The sequence below is a fragment of the Lathamus discolor genome, chromosome 5 (genome assembly GCF_037157495.1).
Source record: "Lathamus discolor isolate bLatDis1 chromosome 5, bLatDis1.hap1, whole genome shotgun sequence".
Lineage (NCBI taxonomy): Eukaryota > Metazoa > Chordata > Aves > Psittaciformes > Psittacidae > Lathamus > Lathamus discolor.
In genome coordinates, this window is record NC_088888.1 from 53,089,869 (window position 1) to 53,116,738 (window position 26,870).

Sequence of the window (26,870 nt, forward strand, 5' to 3'; positions counted from 1 at the left end):
ATGCTATCACCTGCTGTAACTTTTATAACAATAGCTTGTAATTATAAAACCAACCAAATAAATGATGGTGTATGTTCGGTTAAGCCAAGCACTGAATAATGTTGTGATTCAGTGAAATGGACAGTCACTCAACGGATCCCTTATCTTTCTTAGAAGATTCTCTTGGAAACGTATTTGCAACACCGCAGTCTCACAAAGCACCTCTAAGGGAGCAGCAGTACCCGTGTGGCACGCAGCTCCTGCACTGCCGGCAGCTTATGTCTGAAACGGCGGCAGCTTTTCTTTAATTCAACGACTCCCTTACAGGACGTTTAAACTGGACTCCAGCCTGGCCGAAGAGCCCCGGGTTTTAACACCGCAGGGTGTATGGGAGCCTATAGAATGCCAACGGTGCCCGGGGTCCGTTGCTGGTTGGGCCGCTGCTGCGCAGCGCCGGGCAAGACCGGGCAGGGCGCCCACTCCCGGAAGCCGCTGGGTCCTGCCGGAGCCGTCCGCCAGTCGCTTGGGTGTCCTTCCCGGGAGGAGGGGCCGGGCCCGGCCCGGCGGAGGGCGGCAGCGGGCCGCAGGAAGCGCTGCTGGCGGGAGGCTGGGCCGGGCCGGGGCCGGGCTGTCCCGCTCCGCTTCGGCGTCCCCACAAGGGATGCGGCGGCGCTCGCCATGAGCTGGCGGTCCGGGTCCCGCGGTGTGGTCCTCACCGCCTACCACCCCAGCGGCGGCGACGGCGGCGGCGGCGGCGACCGCCCCGGCGGGTGAGTGCGGGCGGCAGGTGCGCTCCGTGCCGCGGACCGTGCCGCGGAGGAGGAGCGGGTCCGGCTCAGCGGCAGGGAGAAGGTGCTTTCCCCAGCCCCGGGGCTGGTAGCGTTTCTGCGTTTCTGCACGGTGTGCCGCGTCCGCCCACACTGTTTTCCCTTTGTTTTTTTTCCACCCCTTTCTCCAATAACCTTCGCACGCCGTGGAAACCGCGGGCGTTTTGCTGGGCTGCGGAGTGTCTCTAAACAGCAGACGCCGGCGGTTGTCACGGTGTTTGTAGCTGGAAACAGGCCCATGGCTGCCTGGGTGCGTTGTAGGTGTGAAACCCGAGCTGTTTGTGGTCGGTGGAGCGTGCAGGGTTAGCAGGGTGCAGCGATGGGTGCTGCCCCGCGGCTCCGGGAGGAGCTGGACCCCAGCGGCTCTGGGGTCAGGTTGGTTGCAGTTTGCCTCTGGTCAGGAGGCAGTGCAGTTTCCTATAACCTCTTGCGTTATTAATCATGTTTTTAATGTTGTGAGTACCTCTCACAGTGTGATAAGTGGAAGGAAGGTGGAGGTAAGGACACAAAGCATTTGTCATTGCGCTTAAAAGGTGAAATTAATAATGGGCAAAGAAGCCAACTTCGCTGGGGACGTATGAAGGCTGGGAACCTCCTAGTGCCTTGCAGCGTGTTTAATACAGGCAGAAGCACCACTGGCTTTACCCTACAATCACCAGCCTACTGTGCTGGAAGGAGAGTTTTGTCTTTATGGCACATTTGGTCTTGCCTCATCCTTGCTGAAACTGTCAACAAAGGTCCCATTGATAATTATTAATGCTCAGAAGCCAGCTGAAACTGGGAAGGTATTGAAACTGGCACACTGTTTCCATGTGTCTGTAGGAAGGGTGTGTGTGATCAAAGAGATTATAGTATGATTAGAAGATAAAGGGAAGTACAGTGTGTCACACTGGACAAAGGTAGCTGGTGCACCATGGTATGTCACACCAGTTCAGGGCAAAGGCGAGAAATGAACTGAGAAATACAGCCTGCCCCGTGCTTGAACCGCAAAGCTGTGCCTGTCTTTTTATTGAGGTACTTCCTTCTCCGTAACTAATGTTGCTTATCAACTCTGCTCTATTAAGTCCTGATGTTATCTTAGCTACATGTGTAAGGGATCTAGTTGTTTACTATTGAATGCAAAATGTGTGCATTTTTGCAAGAAAAAAAAATCCATCACCTTTTCTATTGTTGTTTGTGGTATTGAGTATTTACCTCTCATACCTCTCCTCAAACTTTCTATGGAAGGAAATAAAATCATTGCCTTTTTTATCCCTGCTCCTTGGGATGAATTCTGAATAAGGGTCTGTGTATCTGTAGACTGTTCTGATCAGTTCCGCCCTTTGAATGCAAGGCTGCCTGGATACATGGCTCTAAGCTGCAGTTGCTCTTAGCCCCCAGAGGCCCTGGATGCATGAGCACAGTCCTGGGGGCGCCTCCGTGTCCTAGAAACTTGCCTCAGGCACTGGTAGGAGTGGTGACCTCATCGGGTTCCTGCTCCTCCGCAGCTGCTTCTGGGGAAGACTCCTGGGCAAATTTGAGACATTGCCATGCAAGTAATGGGGATCCTTCAAGAATTGTTCAGATGAGGGATTAAGGGAGTGTGAGGAGAAATGAATGTGCAAAGAAGCCTCGTTTCCTGAATTGTAGCAAATTGTGCAGAACAGGGGATTCCCACGGTTACTTTGCCTGAGTTCCACCCCTGGCAGCGTTAAGCTTTCCAGACCACGCACATCTGCCATTTAGCTCATGAAACTAAGACCCGAAAGGACACCTCTCTGCCTTTCTGCTGTGTCACTCTAAATTTCGACCTAAGCCCTATCTCTCCCATTTTCATTAATGAGGATCTTCAACTACATGGTCCTGATTCATGTGCTCCTTCCTGCCCTGGATCCCTAGTGTTCTCCCACTTCAGAAGTGAGAGAAATTAGGAATGTCATTTTTGTGGGAGCAGGGAGGGAGGGAAATGACCACTTGTTATAGTTTTGCCTGTTTAAAACAAACAATTTTTTTTTCTGAAACTGTAACATTTCTGTGGGATTATTTTTTCCATTTTTCTAACTTCTTTCCTTCTTTATCAACATTCCCAACATGTGCAGAGCTGTGTGATAATTATATCAATAGGGAGAAATAAGTTCCTCTGTTATGCTCTGCACATTGTGTAAGTGTATCGGTTCTGTGCTCCAGATGCTGCATTTTATTACTGGTTTGAAACTGAGCTTTTTTTTTTTCCTTTTAGAAAATAGCAAACTAAGAGCAACTCTCAGTATCTAGGTTAGCATCCCTCTGTTAAATTGAGAACTGTGTAATTTTAATGGGGATCAGAATATTAGGAAGCCAGTGTAATCCACTGCCAGCTGTAATAAAGCAGCCCTTTTGTGAAAGATTAGTAAAGAAACTATGTCAATTTTTTTTTTCATAGGCATTCAGAATAGTGCATGTTAGAGATGCTTTGTCTTTGGAGGGTTAGGGAAGCAGGGCACTGTACATCCTGGAAAAAGCGATACATTGGCTGTTCTCCAAACCAAGTGGCATCCTATGGAGGGGCTGTACTTCCTAACCATTCATTTTTTCCTTCAGGCATATGAGAAGTCTTACTTCATAAGACTTGGAGTTTTTCTGATTGTTGAGTGACTTTTCTATTCTTTTTTGGTCCTTTAAAGGCACAATGAGCCTGTGAAATACTTCCTTTAGGAAAGGCTTACCTTACCATTGGTTCACTAGGGTACAATCTAGAATGGCTTTGGTGTGATTACTTCCAAGTTTGACAATATAAGAATATTTCCTTGACAGTGGCAATGCACAGAATAGCATCAGAGCTGTTATCTTGGCCATATTTTACATTTTACATATTTTACATATTTATCTTGGCCATATTTTACTTTAAAGTAATGTTTAAAAGAGTATCTTCATATAGTGTTTATAATGACTGTGGGTGACTTCTATGGTATACCTAAGTATTTATCTAAGAACTTCCTTAGAGAAATCAAAGACAGATTACCCCGTGTCATATTCAGTTTTAACAGCTCTCTTTTCCATGTTGCTTCAGTTTTCTCACATCCCAGTTTTAACCCATTAGATCCACTAATGCATGTTAGCTGTCCTGATACTTGCATTTTGGTGTCATCTCCTTTTCTTTAGCACGCCCATGTACAAGCTTTTAAGTATTCTTTTTTTCTTGTTTTTCCCATTTGTTCTTACATGCACTCTGGAAAGTAACAGGGAATCAGATTGCATTCCAAGACCTGGTTTGAATGACTGCTTGTAAGCAGTTCACCCTCTTGCACTTGAAATCCATGCCCTTAAGTGTAGATTTCCAGTGCCATGTAGGATCCTTGCTGGGGAATTTTACAGCATCTGCTGTGGCAGAAAGGACTGCCAGGTCCTGTGTCACGTTTGCCAGTTATATGTAGGCGTTTCAGATAACAACAGTCTTCTCATGTGGCTGTGTGGGCTGACCCTCAAGCAATCAAATGCCATCCCGAGAGTCCTCTACAGGACTATTTCTGTTCTGTAGAGTGAGTGAATGTGTATGTCTACGTATATATCTGTATGTATGTGAATGTGCATATATGCGTAAAAAACTTTTAAAATGTGATTCTGAGGCTGAGAGCAAGTCTCTACTATTCAATGGATGTGGAATAGGATATAGCAAAACTACAAGTGAATGCATACAGAATGTATGCAGATCTAACTCCATGTATATATACCAGTGCATGAGGAAAATAAGCTTCAGAGCGTTTTCAGGAGTCAAGCCTCAAATGCAAACTGAGTAATAGACAAATAATTTTAAATGTGGTGGCCACTGGAGATTTGACTTTGCTTTTCTCTCCATCCCTTTGTCCTATCTGGGATGCTGCCGCTGCACCAGGTTGTGTGTCACAGCCTCCTTGTTTACAGTGAGTCACTGTTATTGCTCACCAGCAGCCAGCCCTTTTGCTGCCACATTATGTGCACTTCTTTAACTTAGATCTGAAGACCAGTTTGAATTTTGAAGCTTTGCAAGCCAGTGCTTGTTTAACATTATATGGTTCCGAGTGGCTTAAGAATCTTCCTATTGCTAATAACTTGTTAAGAAGGACTTCAGCATTTCATAGAGTGTAGGACACAGCTGTTCCTCCTCAGAGGTCATGCAGTTATATGTATCCTCCCTACTTGCCCTATTTAAAGCTTGTGTTTGGTTTGCTAGTACTCGCAAAACAAGAATGATGAGTTGAGTTTCCCTGAGATGGACCTAAACCCCAGACCAGTTCTGGAAAGTGCTGTAACCCTCACCTACTGTAAGGGAGAAGATTGCCATCACCTCAAGTCTCCCCTTTCAAGTGACATCCGCTAGCCAAGGCATGCAGTCCCCAAGGTTCACCATCCTGCTTTGTTACTGAATCCACATGGATCTGGGAGGTGCCAGCTTGGATCTGTGTGGCAGTGAGACTGGGGGTCTCAGTTGGGTTTTGTCGTAGAGTAATGCCCTTTTTTGTGGGTTATTGTTTAAATCTGCGTAAAGAAAAAAAAAATTTTATATGTTTTTGTAAAAATGGGCTTTACTAACTTCATAGTGGTAGCATCTGTGTTTACTGTGGGATGGGTGACAAGTGAGAGGGGCATAAAATACTTGGTGTTTTCTACAGGCAGCTGCAGTCTAAATCACTCACTCTCTGATCTCCCTGGGAAACAAAACACATGATAGATGTCTTACGAGCTTGGAAAAATGACAAAGACTTCTGCTATGAATTGCCCACAATATGAGTTTTTCAAACATTGACCATAACAGACAAATCACACATACAAGAGGAGTTTATTCTTTCCTAACCAGAATAATCTGCCTTCTTCACTGTTCAAGTATTTGCTTAGTTTAATCTGAAGATTTAATAGTTTGCATCTCAAGCCAGGAAGAAATCTAGTAGTAAAGCATGAATGCATGCCTTTTGTTCAAGGGCAGTTTCCATCTCCATTCTCTCAGAGAGAAAAGCTCTCATTCCTTTCCCCCTCTTATCCCACCAGTGACTCAATCTTGGAACTGAAATCCAGTATGAAGGACTAAAGTACTGTGAGGGGTACATGTAAGGTTCAGTGTACAAGCAGCAAAGTCACAAGCTGATTACTCACCACTGACTCAAGTTGATGCAGCCTGTTGCAATTTCATTTGCACTCTGCTAGTACAGCCCAGGTTTCAGGTTCTCCATATAATTACAGCATTTGTTGTTCCTAGTCCTTGTAACCTGTCTTTTGTGATGCCATTGTGGATGGCTCAGTACCTTGCATGTGTTGCTTTGCTTCTGCAAAACAGAGGTCTATCACGCTATGGCTGACTTTATGAAAGCTTAGCAATCCTTTTATCTGCTAAGTTTACAGGCCCTGCATGAGCACAAACTTTACCTAAATGCATAAGAAAAATCTTTCCTGCCTTGCATTTGTCTACTAGAGTCTTTATTGTCTGATACCTACCAACATTTTCTGAGCTGACAGGCAACAATGCTGCTTTATTTAGAATTGCTTTTGCATCTTTTGTACTTAATGCATGTACAAATATGTGGTATACTGCATATTAATGTGTTAATGCACATTAACACATAATAAGTTAGTAACAATGTGTTGCTTAGTAACTGGTGTTTTAGTCCCAGTAAGTTGATCTACTGACAGCAAGACATGGTATCCCAACATTTCCTGCTTCCTTGATTCCAGATTCCTGCTTCATGGGGTTCCCTCTTTCCCCAGTTTGCACCTTATTTATTCTTTGAATTTATTTTGCTCCTTTCTATGGTTCTAGCTACGTCTTTCCAATCGATTAAAAAGCCCTCCTAGTGCCTGTTACCTATTGTCAAGTTGTTGCTCAATTTTATCTTGGTAGACAGAACAAATAATTCTCTTTGAGTCCCTCTGTTTCTTGAGTCTGAAAATCCTTTTTGTGATACTTCAGCATTTTCAGCATTCTGATTTACACTTGCCCTGCTACTTTGCATCTCTTTCAACCCCCAGCCTGAATAAGATGCAGTATTTCAGTGCCAGTCTCGTGAGTGTCACCTACACAGGTAAAATCACTTTGTTGCTGTTAATTACCACCTCAGCCAATTGTTCATACTGCAGTCATGCCATCTTGTTGTTATTATAAGTATCCTGGTGGAACTCCTGAGTTGCTTGTACTTTCTGAGCCCTAGATCTGCTCAAGCTCTTCTTTTTGAGCGCAGTCCTCATTGTGATGATGTGGTCACTGTTTCTTGCACTTAGACATCCATTTAGCATCTGCCAGTATGATAAAACAACATCATTTTAACAAGTTCAGTTCACTGGGTGACCTACCTTATTGTACGTTGTGGGTGTAAATTTGATTGAATGCCTTTCACTGTCAGTGAAAACAGTCTATTCGGTTCTACTTTGCGTCAGGCCCTTAAATAGATTTAAAACAAGAATAACTGTGCTGAATCAGTGGAGCTACATAGCAAAAAAGAGGAAAACCAGGGCCCTCTGTATGTAGGCTTTCTTTTCTATTTTAATGACAGACAGGGAATGAGATGTCATGCTTGTCTAGCTATAAGGAATGTGAAGGATAAAGGCCTTTTGAACATTTTAATTACAGGCTTTCCCTTTTTTGCTTCAGTGTGTACAAATCTAGATGATACAGAGCAACATACAATGTGTTACTAGATGTGCTGTTATAAGCAACTAGACTTTTATGCAAAACTGGAATGTAACTGAACTTCCAATGAGCAAAGCGCTAGAGGAGCTGTCTAAATCTGAACTCCAGCATACACTCCAAGAGTGGCATCAATTGGATATGTTTTAATAGTTTCTCTAAGTTCTTTTTCTTTGAAGAGCAGAATATTTGAACTTGTTTTCAAATAAGACTAATGGCATTTTCAGTCTGCTGGTACTGGCACTCGATTAAAAAGTGTTGTTATTGCCAATATTTTACTCTTGTTTTGTAACTGTTATTAGTGAGGCTGGAGTTGAAAGCTGTAAGGTTGTGAAAGGATACTCACGCATGTTTTGGTAACATTTGCAACGCTTGCAACTTTCTCTATTGTTAGTGCTCTTTTACTAGAGTTACTGAGTTCACAGCTTCAATCAGACTACTACAGCTGAGCAGAGGCCGTAATTACAGTAAGTGATATAGCAAGGTTCCTGCTGTGTGCGGTGGTGCAGATTCTTGTTACGTGTGTGTCACTGATTGCCACTCCAGCCTCCTCAGGAAATCAGTTTGGCCAGGGGAAGAAAAATTCCCCATTTGTAAGTTTTGAGTGCTTCCAACGTGCCAATGGCCTGTTTGTGAGGAACACTGGTTTTGCAATGAACCTGCCTCTGCCTTGGTAGTGTGATCTCTAAATAAGCATGTTCAGGCAGGGAATTTAAATATTTATAACCAAATAAATGGGGAGAAATAAGTAGGGGTTTTGGTTTTTAGTATTTGGGTGTATAAGAAACAACTTAATTTAGCTCTGAAGTACAATTCTAGCCATCATTTTCTGAGTTATATTTTTGGGGTCTCCCCAAACAGTGTATGGGATGAGCACTCAAGCAATTTACCCCTGTGCACTCCTGAAAAAGCTGAAGCTACAAACTTATTATTTGGTCATTGTCTTGTACCAGCTCTCTTATGTTACAGCAGAATAAAAAGTGTGCACAAAACCAGTTGCTTACTGGTTACCTTCCTGTGAGGATAAGCTGCTCGATGTTCTCCCTTGTTCTGTGACTCTGTTCCCTGCCCTTCTTGCTACAGCATTCCAATCCTGTCAGCCTAGAAATACTTTCATAAGAAAGCCAGATATTTTATCTCTCGTCTTTCTACAATATCTTTCTTTCCTAGGGAGGCTTCTTAGGCCAAAAGGTGGCAATAAAAATGTGTTAGAATGTTGCCTTTGCAGGGCCCCCAATATCATTGGAGGACTTAAAATTGTTTGGGGTGAAGTATTTGAAGAGGAACAACTGTGCATGTTCTTAGCATGCTTAGAAATATGGTTGAGGGTACACCACACATGAGAAAGGAGCAAAGTAAGAATATTGTTATCTTCAGCAAATAAATAAATACCTTAGCATGCATACTTGTTACCAAACTGTAGCACAACAGTTGGCATGTTTTGCTTGATTTAGCATCAGTAGAAATCTTCGATTTACCACTCCTCCAACTACCTCTTCTTCCTGTCCAGGAGTCTGTAAATCACCCAGACAGCTTTTACTGTAGCTTAAGGAAGTCAGATATTTTTATTTCCCTTCCCTACTTGAAAACCAGGAAAATACTTAAGAGGATGTGTGAGAATTGTTCAGTCAATGTAAAGTACATCTTTCAATTGTGATTATTTTTAGTCAGTTGACTGGTTTTAGCTGATTTCTGTGTAACTGCCAGAGTAATAGTTGGTGGGACTCCAGGCCACTGACGAAATACTGTTTCAAGCAGAAATTCTCTGCCTTTAATAAAATAGAACAGTAAGGTCCACGAGTATACTATATCCAGAAGTAACAGGGAGCTTTTCCCCTTGTTTAAGAGAGTGCAAGGTTAGATTTTAGCTGTACAAATAAAGCAAAAAGCTCTTGTAGGCTTGCAGTGGTCCAAGGAGTCGTATAATAATTGTGATTATAGCTGTAGCTACAAGTCTGTGATCCCAGATATGAAGCAAGATGCTTGGAGTGGTAACTAGAAGCCTCAGCTACTGAATATCAAGGAAGCCCTGGTAGGTGCTGTCATACACAGAGCTGTGACTCACTGGCCAGCCACAGGAGAGCCAGTGGAAGATGCTTTCTCTCTCAACAATTGCTAAGAGGATGATAGAACTAACAACTCCATAGTGTAGCTTCTGGAGCCTCACAAAGGCCTGATTGCCTTTGTCACAGCTAGATAAGGGAACATTAGTAATGGTGTTATCATCGAGGGAATAGTTGACCCCATTGTTATAACCCATTCAGGGGGTAGGCTTTCATGTTCTACTAAACTCATTCTAGTAGCTTGGCTGTCCTCTTCTCCTGAGAAGCCTGTATTTCAGGTGGACTTGAGGAATATATTCTTGTTCTGTTGAAAGTATTATCTCAGGAAAGAGATGCCACAGTATTTCATTAAAGTTTTTCTTTCATTTCAGAGTGCCTCCAAAGGCTTGTCTTGAGCCAGCAGTGACTGTACATCAGGTCCAGGTCATGGCTGTTCTAGGCTGAGACAAGTGGAGGCTAAAAAGAGTGGGGAAAACTGAAAGAAGAGCTTGCTTCCATCCCTCACCTACACCTTCCAAATATTTTTCTTGCCCTGGCATTGGCTTTTATGAGCTGATTGAAGTAGGTTGATCTGGATTTAAGAAAAATAAATAATAATTCAGCTCAAAACAGTATTTTTTGCAAGGGTTGTTTTCAGGCAGATTGGTTCCTTAGTCTAGCTCAGCAAGTGACTGTATCAGTGGTGGTGCTAGCACAAGGGAAGTGATGGAAACCCACAGGAAAGAAGGATTTGACAGAACTCTCTGGCAGCAGCCTGCATCTGTGCTAGCATAATGGGGCTGCTATTTGACAAGATAACTCATTTTTATGAGTCCTTGGACTGGCTATGGCCATATCCTGTGAGAGGCTCGTCTGATACAATTGAACTCCATTGGTTCAGATTAGATATTTAATGGCTTAGCTTTGCACTGACAAGTTGTCAGTCAGTTCAGGTACAATTTATCTTTTAGTAGCTACTCTGAAGCTTGTGTAAGCTTCATCTCTGGCTCATTTAGTCCTGGCTCATACCATTCAGTGATTTAGTCATGTGCATGGCCTCTAACCTGCAAAAGGCAGGTTGCAATGTGAGAACAGATCATTGGAATTGAGGTGCATTGTGCAGCAGAGAACACCTGCGCTGCTTTTGCAGAGCTGTGGATAACCTGTCTGCCACTCATCGTCTGCATGTGACATCCTGCAGCCTGCCTCACCAGAAGAAACAAAAGCTGAGCTTGAATTCCCACACACTGTAATGAGGTAAATTAAAGTGCAGTTTCTAAATCATGGTTAGTTGTCAGTTGATAAGCTCTTGAAAGCTTACTGATTTGTGCCTAGCTTAAACACACCTTTCTTTGCTCTGAACTTTGCACCAGGGAGATTGCTTTTGTTTTGTAGTGCCCAAGGTAATACGTGCATCAAAACAGTATCGGGAATAAGTATAATCAGAGTAGCTCCTATGATTTCATATAGGAAACACAACCTAACTTTTAATCACAGTAATGTTTCCTGTTTTAAGGATAAAAAAAGACTAAAACATTAAATATCTAAGACATTATACAAATATAAGTAATTGAAAATACTACGTACTAATTAAAATGTCTATGCATCTGACCGCTGACCCAAATTCTGCCTGCCTTCTCCTTCAGAGAAGAGTACTCACAGTGTGCCACTTTTTCTCCTTCAAGTTCTCCTAAGAAAAAGACTGTATTTGTTTGAATTTCTTACTGTGGATGGTACATACAAGAGCAAACTAAAATGTGATCTTTTTTTCTCGTAGTAAGTAGGAGTTGCTTATGAAAGTTTATGGGAAACTTTATGAGCTTCATGCTGTGGAAGGTGGTATTTGGCACTTTGTACTTCAAATCCGGAAATAGCTTACAAAGATGCATGGTTTTAAAACCTGTGTGATGTGTCACAGTGTTTTGGTTTTTGGGCCTTGCCTGAGCATTTGAAGTGATTGTTTAAGCAAGTTTTGTCATCTGTATTAAGGGCGTGGAAGGGAGACATTTGCTTACGTGTTTTTGCTCACTGTCCATTTGCTGAATGGCTTAATACAGATTTCACTAAACATGGACCTCAGTATGGGTTGTTGTAATTTCTCTTAATTTTCAATATATGTATATATTTAATCTCTGACATTCAGGTTAGGTGTAAATTCAGGGTTTGTTGTATGCTTTTGAAGGTGTTGCTAAGTCAGATCCAGTTAGTAGAGTTAGCAGCTAGCAGTTAAACTGGGTTGAAAAATGCATCCGGAGCCACATGCTTGGTTGGTATGTCTGCACAGGGCCATGCTAGTGAGAAGCAAGGCAGGGGATGGGACAGGATGGGATGGGATGGAGTGGGATGTCAAAGCACTCAGGGTAAACAACCTTATATGACAGTCTTTTCAGGCTCTTCAAGTTGTGTATTGTTAATCTAAGCTTGTGTGTAAAATTTTGTAGGAGGCTGAAGCCAGGGTCTTGGCTATCTGTTAGCAAGGTGTTCTCTCCCATGTGCATGCCAGGATTTCTCCTGGGAAACAGATTACTGGGCTGTGCTGAGTGGTAGCTGCCCTGGGGCACATGTCCACTGCAGTGTGCTCAGACCATAGCCCAGCACCAGTGTGACCCTGTCAGATCGCTGTGTAGCTGTCTTCATGGGGGTTTGAGCTTAGGCTGAGAAACCTTTCCTTCAACCTGGCTTGATCTTCTGTTTCTTCTTTTCCCCTGTGTGTGGTATGGTGTTGATATCTACGTAGACTTGTGCAATGCGTGTGACACCGTCGCACACAGCGTTCTTGTCTCTAAGCTGGAGAGGCATAGATTTGATGGATGGACCAGTTGGTGGATAGGGAATTGACTGGATGGTCACACTCAAAGAGTTGTGATCAGTGTCTTCATGTCCAAGTGGAGACCAGTTATGAGCGGCATCCCTCAGGTGTCAATACTGGGGCTGGCACTGTTCCACATCGTTGTTGGCGACATGAACAGTGAACCCCTATTTTTTTCTTACCTTCCAAGTCTTCTCAGATGGGTGTTTTTGTATAAAAATGTAATTCAACTTTGATCCAAGGGAGCTTCAATTGGGTAAAGGATATTTCTTCAAGAAGGTTGTCTTGCATAAGTCACCAGTAGGAGATACTGTTCTTATTAAATAGAAGAACCAAGGTCATATCTGCACATGCTGACTTGGTTGTTTTGGTTTGATTTGTTTTTTTTTTTTTCCCCTTCCTCTTCATTTTATTTTCAGCATTCCTCATAGGTAAGGCTGTAGCTAATTTTAGTGCCTGTACATGCGAACATTTTTTACATGGGTGTATTAATAAATGCCTTTATTTGTTTTTACAATGTGTACTGAGTTGTGTAATTTTGTGTACAACTATAAATGTAATTCAGTTTGCTGACTAGGAACACTCGAAGTTTTCAGCTAGCAGTGTTGCTCTAGGCAACAATTTTTGATACAAAATCCCTTTTATTGCCCTACTATAAATTTCTTTGTGCAATTCTTTTTTCCTTTAATTAAGACTAGAAGTTCTTTGTATGAATGCCTTTCCTTCCATTCTGTAATACATATATTATGTAAGTATATGTGGCCGTGCAGTAATACATGATCTTTGCTTTCTATGGAGTGATGTTTTCATCCCATCTGAGCACACATGTAATTTTCTAGGTATGCATATTAACCTCTTCCTTAGGATTGGTCTTACCTTCATTTTGTTTTATTCAACTTGCAAATAAGCATTGGGAAGAAAAAGCTTTCTGTTACAGTATGCAACATCATTTGTTAATAACTATCTCTGAAATGATGAGGGACTCTTACACTCAGAATAGTGTAGGACTGCTGAAAACCTATTGAAATTAAGTTTTCTGGTGTCTGATGTCCCACAGTATTATGTGATCTTTGCAAAAACCCTCCCATTCATAAGAATACTTGGAAAGCTGGAAATCTGGAAAGGAAAAGTAGCTGGACAATTTCTCATTTTACACACCATTGTTCCAATAATTATAAAGGCCATTCACCTGTCACTTTCGTGTGAAACTTTGAAGGTGACTTACTCAAGTAAGTTATTCCGTTACACCACCACACTGTTGACATGAGAAAATAATCTCAGTTTCTATTTAACTTGACATTATCTTACTTTTGTAAGACTTTGGAATTGCTGAACATGTTTTGTACTTTATTTTTTATTTTTTTATTTTATTATGTTAGATGCTTTATTATTTTAGATGAATTCCCCATTTTTGAACCAGTATATTCTTTACATCATTACTGAACTATTTTCTGTCTGGTTTTAAGTACTTTTACTCAATTGTAGTTTTAATTTAATAGCAAAATTCTTCTGCAAACTGGTAAAGTTTATCTGAGTAAAAATGTTAGTATGAAGTTATATTTTTTTGCCCTAAGGTAGAAAACTAAAGCAGTTCAGGGAGACCTATCCTAAAAGCATAAGATGCTTTTGCAAGTAGGAGCAACACTTTTGCAGTTTATAGTAAGCAGTGAGGAAATTGCAGTATTTAAAGCTTTGATTTTAATTGTTAACTGTTAATTTGGTTCTGTCCCTTGTTCTGAGGTAGCCAGAGATGATCCTTTGTCCCATTTCAAGTTGCTGCTGTCACGAGAAGCCATTGCTAGTACTTGAAACGAGGAAATTACTTACAACAACTCCTTCAGTGCCATGTCATCTTCAAGGGAAGGACATTAATTTATTGTTCTGTAAGCTGCCTTGTGGCTGGCCTCACTAGCTCTGCAGGTGCAGAGTATGTGTTTCCCAAGCCTTGACCCTGATCCAGAATACATTGTATTCCCTCACTGAAAGTTTTCCACCAGGATGGTCTGTCAAACAGTAGCTTGGCAATTTCACCTTGGGACATCTGCCGTCACCTTGATGATTTTCAAGTTCATTGGGTCCATGTGCCGTCCAGTCTGCTCCCAACTGGTTGCCATCTGAGAAGGGTGGGGGAGTACTACTGCAGCGAGAGGTCATGGGGCAGTCAGCTGTGCCAGGCTGCTAAGAGGACATCCATTTCCATTTAGTTTCTTAAGGACGAAGCTTGTGACCATACAAGCAAAAGAGGGTGTTGCTTTGTCTTTTTCAGTTATCAAGGATCCCTCGTGCTACAGGTTTTGCTTCTCAGAAGCACCTGCTTTGCATGGCTGTCACCAAGTTGCTGCTGCTATGCAAGTGGGAGTTTGCCTGCTCGTTACCTCTCTGAATGAGCTCTCCACAATGCTGAGGAAATTGTTGAAGTTAGGGAGATGCGAGCAATATCTCTTGCGTGTTGCTTCTGCTAGATACACCAAGGTCTGCCTGCCCAGATTCTCTGGCGTGATAGTTTGATAGAAAGGCAAGGTGGCTGGCATGTCCAGCTGTGGCAGGCTCATGTGTGGAAACTTCTAGACAGATGTGACTCTGTACACTCTGGTTCCCTTAAAGGATGCCTAGCATCATTTCCTAATGACCTCTAGGATTAAATGGGATTAAGGAAAAAACTTAACAAGGGCCATTCCAAGTCCTTTGTACACTCCTGGAAATCCAAGTCTTCTACTGTGTCAAGTTGAATGAGTAATACAAGGGAAAAAACAGTGGCATTGGTTGGTTTTGTTTGTGTTTTTTTTTTTTTTTGTTGGAGGTGGCTTAACTAATTGGAGGGTGACTGTGTTACTTTGGAAGTCTGCTCGTGACCCAGTGGAAGAAAGCCTAGCTCTTGGTTGGAGGCACAGTGCTGAGGTGATGTTGATGTCCTTTCTGTTGTTGTAGACCCATCACTGTTTCTGAAAAAGGAATTATTCTCTGCTGTGGCCGCAGAGAGTGGTGATGCACACTGAGCCAGTGGGGCGCTTCAGTCATGTCTCTCGTTGGCTCTGCTCAGTGTTATTACAGAGTCTTCTGAGAGTTCTGGTAGCTGGAGTTTTCCCATGTAGTCTCTCCTAGTAAAGAGAGGAGCTTCCACCTTCCTCGGGATCGGACTTTGTGTACAATAGGCCCAACTGCTTATGCTGTCTTTGGATGGGCTTACCGGTAAGATGGGGAGATCCCAGGGTCTGGCACATAGTTGGTTGGGGTGCGGCTTTAGACTACTCCAAGAAGGTGCTCAAAGGGCAATGCCTGCCTCTTGAGTTACCGTAAAGGGTGGGGTGGCCTTGAGGTGTCGCCCTGGGGGCGTCCCTCTGCGGTGGTTGAGGTTGCACTGGTGTGAATCCTGCGTGAACAGAAAAGGAACTGGAGCTGAACAGCGTTATAGAGCTGTGGCACTCTTGGGGAAGAGGCAGCTTCAGTGTGTGACCTCTTTGTGTAAAACAGTAGTGTATATACTTGGTAATAAAAAGTCTCTCTCTCACACACACATATATATATATATATGTATACAGAGAGAGAGAGAGAGAGAGAGAATATCATTCTAACTGATTTACTTCCAAGTGAAGTATTAGGAAAAGTAACAGTGAAAAAGGGAAAATGAGGTCAGTTGCCTAGGGGACACACAGTCAATGAAAATATCTGTAAATTCCTGATTGCACCTTCCTGACTTTCAAAGAGGAAGGAGACCTGAGCACCTCCGCTGAAAACACCCAACAAGGGTAGCAGAAGCTGTAAGCATACACACTGGGTTTGAGGTTTTGGAATTGAGAAAACAGTATAGGTTAGGTGTACAGGCATTTGTCTTTCTTTGAAAGTCTCATTTCATCTTCATGTTAAAACATGTTGGAAATTTTCTATTACAGACTTTCTTCTTCCCTTGCTATTGCTCTGTTGACTTACATTGTAGGTTTTAAACCCTTTTGATGTTAACAATCGTATGATTCCGTTTCTGTGTCAATCTGCCAGCACTAGTATAGTCTTTGTAAATGTAAGGCTTTGTCCAGGTATGTTATTTTGGCGGGGGAATTATACTTTACCATCTGAAAGAGAACTGGCTACTGAATTAAATATTTCTTGTATCGAAAGAAACTTTTAAGATTGCAAATGTGCATTTTTAATGCAGAAAATATTAAGAAGGCTTTTACTTTAACACCTCTTGTAGGAAGGGGCTGAAATGTGTCACTTTGCCTGAGCTCAAAGGATGTATTTGTAAACTGACTCAGGCCCAGAGATGTTCAGTCCCTTCGCTGCCTCCCCAGCACTGTTGGTGTGTGCTGATTCCCTTATTTTTAGGTGCATTAGGGGGTGATTCAGACCTGGAAAGCCAGCAGGGTTTTGCCCTGAGTCTCAAGGTGACATGCGGGCTGGGGATGGGACGGAGTGGTTGGACAGTGCAGTTTGGGAGCTGTGAGTGAAGGAGCTGCAAGAGGCCCTGCAGCTTCTGCTCTGTTTGCCTCACACTTTGTTCCCTGTTGTCTAGAATGTCTCTGCTCTGTGCACCCAGGCCAGGCCCATTCAGGCTGTCTTTCCTTCCTCTCTTCCCTTTCCCCCACATTGCAGGCATGGGTCACTGTCAGGATGTTTTCAAGTTAATTAAAATGGAGTTTTCATATGTGACTTAATATTGCATGCAGTAAATGTGGGTTTTTTTTTCCCCTGTGTACATATGATACTGTATAAAAACATATGGTGTTCATTTGTAGAAGATGCGTCTCATAATGAGAAGTACAGCTGTCTAGCATGGGGAGCTTGGGCCTGTAACTAAAAATCACAGATAGTAATACTCAAGATTGCATAACATTGCTCTTGTTCTTCTGTACACAGTGTGTGTACATATGGCAAATGAAAAAAGAGTGTTTATTTATAGAAGCATCTGCATATGGATTGTGCCTTATTTCAGTTTTAATGGGTATATGTGAAGCATTGTATTTCATTTTCCTTGATTATTATTCGGGTCTGTAATCATAGCTACTTAGTGTTACAAATAGGTGCTATTTTTACTCTGTTTACACAAAGGAACACATCTAAAGTCGAGTTAGCGATTTAACCTCTAGATATACGGGGAAAGTTAAGAGAGTATAATGTCATTTTTACCTGCATTTTTTGCTGGCAGTTAACCCTCCACTGAAGTGTTTCGTTTGGGAATGCTGGGTGAGAGTTACAGCTAGTATTAGGAATGCAGTCATTTTAAAAAGACAAATTGATGTTGCTTTATATAACTGATTGACATCTTCCAAAACAGAATGATACCTTTTTAGAACAATAATAACGGAGAATGCTATCAGCTGAAAAACCAGAGGTGGCACCTCTATGTTCATTTAGAAACTGGTCTCTCTCATGTTCTTACAATGCTGGTAAAGAAAGGTGTGTTGGCTAGGAAGGAAAACAAATAATTTTGCTAAATAATTTCTATTAAGAATTATGATCTAAATGATTTATAAATCTAAAAAATGACACTTTGGTTTTTTTTGGGTTTTTTGTTGTTTTTCTTTTACTACCAGTATTTAATATGCAAATCCCAGAGTTCCTGCAGTCCCTGCCTATATCCTCTTTTTGATGAGTGTAATTTAAACTAAAGTTGGTAAGAGCACTTTTGGTTTTCTGTTTCCATAATTCTGGAAACAATTTTTGTTTTCTCCTTTTGCTAGCAGCACATTTTCTTTTCAGCTGCAGAGCAAGCAGTGACTCTCAGCCTTCCTTTTCTGACCAGTCTTGAATGCTTCCTCTTGCCACCTTATAATATGATGCTAGTCTTCCATGACTGTGTTAAGTTTTGATGAGCTCCCTGTCCATTTACCCACATGCCAAGGAGATGGCTTACATCAAAAAAGATTCAGATCTAAGAGTGAAGAACAAAAAAATGTAATGCTGGTAGCTGAAATGAGAAAGAAGGATTATGTGTAAAATTGTGATCAGCTAAACAAGATACATAGAAAACAAGAAACATAGGTTTTTTAGGGTTTCTTTTCCATTTTGAACAGTTGTTCCTATAAAATGACAGTATCTAATTTGCATGTTTTGTTTACTTTTCCTTATTTTCCAGTGTTTGTTTCTTTTCTTGTGTTCCCCCTATTGTTTGGTTTGTGTTATGTTTGTATTTGTCTTTCTTCTCTCGAACAAACCCAAACCTCATCTAAATCCTTACTGTTGAAGTTTTGGTTTTGTATTCAAGCCCTGATGCTCAGAACTTATGGACAGGTAGCAGGTAGCACAATAGTGAGCACTATGGTAGACTCGCTTCCAGACTTGCACATGTATGAAGATATATACTCAAGATTGGTAGCTCTACGTCTGTGTACTTAATTTGTAATCAAAGGGACATACCTATGCATACAAGCGTCAGTAAATCTTTGTAGAGAGCTGCCAATGTTCAGGAAACAGAGGTGGTAGTGAAGGGGAAGAGGGAAGGTGAGAATCTGTAGTCCCAGGTTGCTTCCTTCTTGCTTGGTTGTCTACTGACCATGGCTTTAATAGTTGCCTTTAAAGACAAAAGGTAAGAACTGTGACTGGCTGCCCTTTTCAATTTCTTTTCTTTTGCTGAGGCGACAGTGGACTTTTCTGCTGCCCTTTGTGCAGTGGGTCTGTGGGGAAGGGATAGGAAGGAAACAGCTGTACCTGGGCAGACTGGCACTGTCCTCTGCCTCTGCCATGGCATGCTCTGCCTGTCGCCTACTAGAGGAGCTCCTCATAGCAGGTTCGCCTCATGTGTGGAGACGTGGCATTGTTGTGTTAGCTGCTCTGAGAGCAGGTGAAATCCCAGTGGCCGCTTTTGAAGCTGGTTTCAAACACCTCCTTCTTCATACTGAGCCTGAACTAAACCCAGATGGTCCATCCCTTGCAGTGTACTTGAGGCCTTCTGGTCCCCTATCCACTTGCCTTTGAGGATGCTCCTTAAAAGCACCTTCTCTGACGTTTTGTTTCTGAACAGACCTGTATCCCTCAGTATTCCTGAGTGCTGGCCCGCCTTGTATGTGCTGCTCTCCTCAGCCCTTCCTGCTTCCTCCTCACTCTCTCTTATCCAGCTTCTGTGAGAGCACCTTCATCTACTTTGTCTTAGTGGTTTTTTTTGGACAATGAAAAGTTTGTTTATAAAATATCTTCAGACTCCTGAATGGATTTCCTTACCTGCTGTTAGGGAATGCTCATATGAATTCATTTCTGATTTATTCTGAATGTAAGGATGATACTATAATAAATTGACTGTGCATGTCTGCCAGTTTCATTCAGGCATAAACAGAATAACTGGATTGTGCTATAGGCCATGCATTTGCAAGTAGCAGGGTTATCGGTCTATCTAATGCTTTTAGAAAGCTAATTGCTTTTAAAGGCACACAAGTGACTCCAGTATCATTTCATAGCTGTAACTGTACTTTACTACTAGATGGTCCTGGTATTTGCCAGGATTGCTCAAACTGGGCTTTGTTGCTATGTTGTTTTTTTTTTTCCCCCCACTGTGATAAGAAAAATAAATTATTTAAATCTTTCCTCTCTGTGCCTCTCAATAATGGAATTACAAGTACTGTATCTATTTCACTTCCTGGTTTATTCTCTTTGATATTTGTGGAGCCTGAAGTAATCTCACACAGAGTTTATTCTCTTCATTGTGAGAAGATTAGTTCCAGTGTTTCTCTTAGAAGATTACAGGAAAAGTGTACTTTTGAAATGTGCATGATGTGTTCAGATATTTTCCCAAGAAGCAGCTTGAGAGTTGTTACAGACAACATAATTTGCATACTTTTATTTATTTTTTTTATTGATATCAATTATAAAGAATGAAAAGAACCAAAACAGCAGAGGAAAATGTGTCCATATGAAGCCAGGTGATGTAGAAGACGTTTTGAAAGAATGAGAAAGGTAGTTGAACTGACAAAGGGTCAGAGCCAAAAATGTGACAAAGAAGATTTGAGTGAGGCCATTCCTTTCCTCATTTTCCTACCTGTGGGCAGTTAAACTAGAGCTTTAAACACAATTAGGGTCATATGTAAGGGAAATATACTGAGTGTTGAGTTTGGAGACTGACTTCTATTTTAATTCAGCGGGTCTTGAGGCTCTGTAAACACTTCCAGCTCTTTCAAGAGTCAGCATGAGTTGCAAGCCTACTTCTGATGTGGTGCCAATTGTGGGATTGTACTTACACAGGCCACGCAGGTTCCCTTGTCCCCTCTTTTTCTCCTCTGGTGGATTTTGCGCTCCCAGGAATAGCTGTTTCTCTTTCTAAAATGTATGCTTTTCAGCCAGAATGTCTGGGTATGGGAAAAAGAAAAAGAATGTATTTTCAAAGCCTTTGAGAGTTTTTATTCAAGTGGTACGAGAATTAAAATGTCAGAATGGCAGGACTTGAGACAATTTAGTCTACTTCATTTTGTCAATGCAGAAGTAAAACCAAAGCTGATTTATTCTGATACTGCCTCTCAGTTTATCCAATTGTGATAATTTTATTGCAAGTCTGATAATAGAAAAATCTAATGTTCTATTTAAAGCTCCAAATCTGAGTCTGTGACTCTTACCTTTCACTAAAGTAAGTAAGCAGGGTTCTGTATTTTACGGTTGGAGAATAAAACTGAAAGCATGCACTGAGTTGAACAGCTGAGACACTGGAATGCAGCAGTCCCTGAAAAAACAAGGAAACACAACTGGTGCAGTCATTTTGTTGGAGACAGACTCCATGGCTGCAGCTGTCAATCCAGAATTCTTTCTTGCTTTGTGCGGAGTAGAACAAGATCACATTTATTCTAAACCGATCTGGGATGGCATATCAAATATCTGTTCTTTTGCAGATGTTCAAAAGTATGTCTGTTATGGTTCTAACACCTTTTTTGATAATAAAACTTCTCACATCGTCAGTCATACACAGGGGCCAGTGATTTGCGCCATCATTTTAGGTAGGGTGTGTATGTGTATCAGCTTACCATAATTATAATTTATCTGTTTGGAAGTAGAAAATAGGTAGAGTTTAAATGGCTGAAGGAAATGTCAAGGAATACTTAAACTTCTTAGAAGCGCTGCATACATTTCAGACAGATTAAGTTTTGGCATCGTGTCTGGAATCTCCCCTTTCTGGTGCAGTGGATTAGAATATTAAGTCTAACAGTCTGTGTCATTGCCAGTTTCCTTCCTGTTTTCTTCAGTAACAGCTTGGGGTAATAGAGGATGTGGCTGGAAGCAGTACAGTGTGTGTATATACTTTTTAGACTTGCAGTCTGGCAGCCTTAACTTTGGCCTGTTTTGCATTTATTATTTATGGAGGGGTTTAAAATGCCGGTTTCTGGGGTTTTCTGGGGTTCTGTTTTGCAGCTTTTTTGGGGGGTTTGTTTTGTTACCTTTTGCATTTATTATCTTTTTTTTTCATGTTGTGAATCTGCAGAGCAGTTTTGAGCAGGTATTAACAGCAGCTGATGGTTATTACAAAAAAATCCTGAGACCCCATTCTCTTTACTCAGCCTTTTTTATGCTCATTTAGAAAATGAGTACTGTTCCGTACCCTCTTTGCAGTCACTTTGTTCTCTGTCTTTGGAAGGAGAACAGACCTTTGCCTTAGTTCCTACTTCTCTGGCTTTCTTTAGAGCTTAAGGGGGATTTGTGCAAGTTTGATTGCAGTTGACATTCAGAATGTCCCATAAGGTCACAGAGCAGCCAAAATAAAACTCTTTTAAGTTGGGAGAGGAGGCATGAAGTGTCAGTTCACCAGAAATACTGGAAATTATGTTGATTCATTGCTGTTATCTTTGCATGTCCTGTATGACTCTGTTGGAGAGACTGAGTTGCAGGAAAGTTTGCAGTCATGGATAAAGTAAATAATAGGAAAGGTAGAAAGGAAAGGGTGCAGTTGTTGCAACAGATGACAAGATTTAGGAGCTAGAATGAAAAGCAGGAGTGCAAGCCCAGGCTAAGGTTTCTCTAATACCTTCTAAAAGTTATGAAGCCCTTTTAAGGGGGTGAGAAATATCTTTGTATTGTTCTGGACACTGTATGTACAGACTTGGGTCTTGGTCGGTACTGCTCAAGGATTATGTGCTGCTTGTGAAACCTAGAGATGCTGGCTTTTGTTTGACAGGAGATTTTAGCTGTCAGTGAAATTGAATCATTTTAATATGTTAAGCCATATAAAAAGATGAAGACATTTACTGTTAAAAAAAAATTAACTTCATTTAGGTAATGACAGTACTGTGTGGTTTTATGCAAAATTCAGTTATTTTAGGACAATCTGCTTTGATGGCACATAGATTACAACTGGATCTTTTTAACAGAAGATTTTGAAAGGTGCTTAAAGCTGCACTGCAAAATACTGGAGATTGTGCAAAGGGGGGGGTGTGACAGAGGTAAGTTTCTTAAACGTTAGGTTGAAACCACTAAAATAAGTGATTTGGTAACAAAAATTCTTGATGTAAAACATCCTTGGAATCAAGGCCTTGTGTTACCTTCACATCTGATTTTTGAATGCAGTTTGGAATGCTTAGAAACTGTGAAAGATCAGGATGCCCTTCTGGTAGGTGCCATGGCTATAGGAAGGTCTATTGATCGCTTCCCAGACCAGTGTCCCAGCCAAGAAAAGGAGCTCAATCCAGGCGGCTGCTGCAACCATTAGATTAGAGCTTGCTTGGTTAATTCAGTTAAGAAGTCTTTGCACCTTGCGGTGCTGCTTGGCTTCTTATAAGGAGGGGAGGGATGGGGGGAACTTTGGGTTTAGGAGCTTTATTTATTCCCACGCTTCTGTAGCTAAGCCTTTCGAGAAGCAACAGGAGATCACATTGTTTCCCTCTCCTTATCTTTTTAGTTGTTTAGATTTGAAAGGATATGGGAAGTTCTGTATTTATATTTAAGATCACAGCATCTCATGGATGTAATTACTCAGTAAATAATTTTCAAAATGGGCCACTGTACCCATAGGTATTTTTTTGTTGTTGTTGTTTAAATGTAGTTAGCCTTTGTACTAGCACTAAACTTAAAATCACTTAGTCAAATTACTGCTTAACTTTGTAACTCCTGTGTCAACAAGATAATTCTGTTTTGAGTGTGCCACTCTATTTATAGCCACAGTGCTGGAGTCTATCACAAACCCACAACAGCAGAGCTTCCTTTTATCTGCCTTGCAGTTTGCTATGGGTCAGATCTTGATCTTTAACACTCAGTGCTCCAGATGCCACAGAGCTCAGTATTAGGGCCAGTGATCTTCATTGATGATCTGGATGAGGGGATTGAGTACACCCTCAGTAAACTTGCAGACAACACTAAGCTGGCTGGGAGTGTGGATGTCCTGGAGGGTAGGAAGGCTCTGCAGAGGGATCAGTGGGCTGTGGCCAAGTTGTATGAGGCTCAGCAAAGCGAAGTCCCAGGCTTGGGGATGAGTGGCTGGAAAGCTGCTCAGCAGAAAAGGACCTGGGGGTGCTGACTGACAGCTGTTGAACATGAGCAGCTTGTGCCCAGGCAGTCAAGAATGCCAATGGCATCCTGGCCTGTGTCAGAAATAGTGTGGCCAGCAAGACTAGGAAAGTGATTGTTCTCCCTGTATTTGGCACTGGTGAGGCTGCGTCTCGAATCCTCTGTGTTCAAAGGCTCTTGGCTTTGGGAGGGATGACTCCCCTTGTACAGGCATTTCAGAAGCTGCTGCTTTAACGTAGCTGTAGTCAAATATGCTTTTGTCATTTACTTCACTCTGGAAGTAAACTGCTAGTTTACTGGGGTGCTAGGCATTGTATTTGAGCTGCAGTGCTCAAAACACTGCCTATACAAGAACCCCAATAGCAATGGTTAGCAGCCAGGATTACTTAAAGGAGCTTTTAAGGCCAAGCATGTGAAGATTGATATTTTCAGTGTACAACTTAAAGAGGTATAATCTTCCAGTTTGACAAGTAATGGTGTCACTTGATAATGCAGTGCTTTTTTTTTTTGCATTGTTCTCAGTGACCTCTCTCGGATGCTTGTGAAACTTTTTGTCCTGTAGAACACTGAATTTGCCTTCAGTTTGGGAGCTGTTTAAAGACGGTGTTTTAAGACTCCCATAGGCTTTTGTTAGGCAGCTATTTAACCCCAAAGAGTTGAATCCTAGCTGAGGCTAAACCCATTAATCAGATGGCCTCTTCCCTTGTCCCACTTATTAGATTTGTGACAATTTTTATTCAGGTCTGAATTTTTAATTCCAAAATTTGGCAAAACTGGGTGGAAAAAGGGCCCTGTACAGAAATTCCTAAGTTGTAGGCAGAACAGTTTCTATTCCTCCCTTTCACTTGGACTTCATACATTGTTTCATTTTATTTTATTTTTTTTAACTTTTTTTATTTTGAGGAAGAAGGTAACATATTATAGAGACTGGTATCTTTTTGCTTTATGTTCATACAGTATTGAGTAGTTCGACTTTGTCCTTTCCTGGAGTCAGCGAGCTCTACTGTAATAATCCTTTTAAAGGAACTCCAGTTCTCTTTCAGCAGTGTTAAACTATCGTTTGGTTCAGCAGTGTATTTATATTCCCTCATTTTATAATCAACATAGTTGCATTTAGTATTTCTGCTTTTCAGTATATTTACACATTTAGTGTTTGCCTACCCATATATATACATAAGGATACCGTACAATTACGATGTTTAAATAGCAATGTAGAAGGGTCATGTTCAGATCCAAAATTAGAGGCTAGCACTATAGAAATGGCAGGGATTATATTTTTCTCATCTCTCACTGGTTTAAAATGCAACATAGTCCTTAACTCTTGAGCAAGTAAAGTGAAAAGACAAAACTAGCTTTCTGTGAACTGAATTTATCTGAAATGCCAGTGAAAGTCTACCTTACTAAGTGGTTAATCTCTAGCTGCTGTAGTTTACACATGACAAGTATCAGCTGTGAACTGCTAAAATGGCACTGGAGCCGACAGGGAGATACAGAAACAAAATAAGGAATAAAGACAACTGCAGTAGTATAGATTATAGTAGTTAAAGTGTATATAATAGCATATATATAGCGTATACTATAGTATAAAGTGACTAGTAATGAAATCAAAGTCAGGCTGATGGAACCTGAAAAAAACCCCACATTTTTATTATGGTGTAAAACAGTGATTAATGTGAAGAGTCATATTTTCCTACAGTCTAAGAAAGGATACAGTTGGTCCTTTCTCAGGGAAAATAAAAAAGGCTGAAGAAAATATTTGCACGCAGTTCTTCGCCCTTAAGTACTTGCCACAATGTGATGTTCATCAGTGCTTAGCGAAATAACCCAAATCTGATTTCTTTCCTTGTAAATGTAATGAATGGTGTTCATTACCGGAATTGTTTTTAATGGCTCCCCTCTGGAAGGGCTGGGAGTGCTTTGTCTCACATCCCTGATGTTTCTAATAAATAAATGTGTCTCCAGTGGATTGGACAAGAAAATTGACTCTGGTAAGAGACTGCAGTGACTATACTGAAGGTTTTTTACCTGAAGGCTTAGTTTTGTACTGAGATACACAGGTAAATATCTTGTTGGCTGGAAAGGGCATGTGTCTGAGTATCAGAGGTCAGAACTGACTGTGTAATTTGGAAATTAAAGTATTGTACTGCTCCCTGTAAAGCTGTTTGCAGAATAACCTATTTACTAATGATTGGAAATGGATGTTAATAAGATTTGAATAGAGTTTGAGAGTATTGTTAGTGAAGACCTTAATGGAAATACGAGTTTTTCTAGGGGGGAGTGGAGGGAGGAATTGCTGGGGAGTTAACTTGCTATTTAGTAATTGGAAATGAAAAATTAGTAGTGTTTGGAAATTAAGAGATTGTGTTTTAGCGGTAGTTTACATTTTCTGGGGAAAGAAGAAGAGAGATCTCCTTGAAGATACTTCTGAAAAGCAGCTGCATTTTTCACATTTTAAATACAAAAATGAACATCTAAAAACCTAAGAATGTTCTTGAGAAGTGATTCTTTTCTGCAACTGCAGTAATGTCTTTTTTTGCAATGAATTCTACTTATTTCCAACTAACAGATTTTTGAAAAGGAGCCTTCTACAAAATTTTAAACCTTGCAACATGGGGCATTTGAAATACTTTTATAAGATTTTTTTTTTTTATGAGCCCTTCTATGAATGTGGAATCAATTATTTTTAAAAATATACCTTGCTTCCACAATCCTTGCAATATTATTACTGAGATTGATTCCTTTTCCCCTTGTTCTTTCTTTTTTTTCTTGGCGTTAACTTGTTCCCACCTGTGCATTTTCATTGTGTGATATGCAGTAGTGCTTACTAAGCGTATGTTTGGAGAAGGATTGAATTTAGTGGAAGGTCACAGCAGAAATCCCATGTCCTTCATCTTGTCAACAGGTACCTGAAAATGAAAATCCTACTTGGCAATCTCTTTTTCCTTATGCTGTGATTTTTTTAAAAATTATTTTTCCTCTCTCATCTACACCAACTGTCCTCATTATCTTCAGAGTCTTTCTTGTCTGTGCCTCTGTGCACAGGGGTTCACAGGAGGGATAGCGATATAAGGATGCCTGTAGCAACTGCTGTGCAGATTAAGCACCAAGTACTGCTACACTGGTGTCTTCCTCTGGTAGGATATGCAAAGCAAGAAACACTGAACCAAATGAACTGAAAGTAAAATCTGACCTTCTCT

At 41.2% G+C, this 26,870-nt stretch overlaps 1 protein-coding gene across 3 annotated transcripts in view; it reads left to right on the top strand.

Moving 5' to 3' along the window:
• The window catches only part of ARHGAP18 (Rho GTPase activating protein 18), a 100,256-nt gene that overhangs the window by 30,592 nt on the left and 42,794 nt on the right, over positions 1 to 26,870 (top strand). Inside the window, exon 1 of one of the 3 annotated variants that reach the window (XM_065680907.1) lies at positions 473 to 749. The exons of 1 other annotated variant lie outside the window; for it this stretch is intronic. In XM_065680907.1, the coding sequence (XP_065536979.1) occupies positions 658 to 749 (92 nt within the window). In that variant the 5' untranslated portion in view covers positions 473 to 657. Of the gene's footprint in view, positions 1 to 472; positions 750 to 26,870 lie in introns of those variants that run through there. One more of the 3 variants, XM_065680909.1, reaches the window with a different exon arrangement.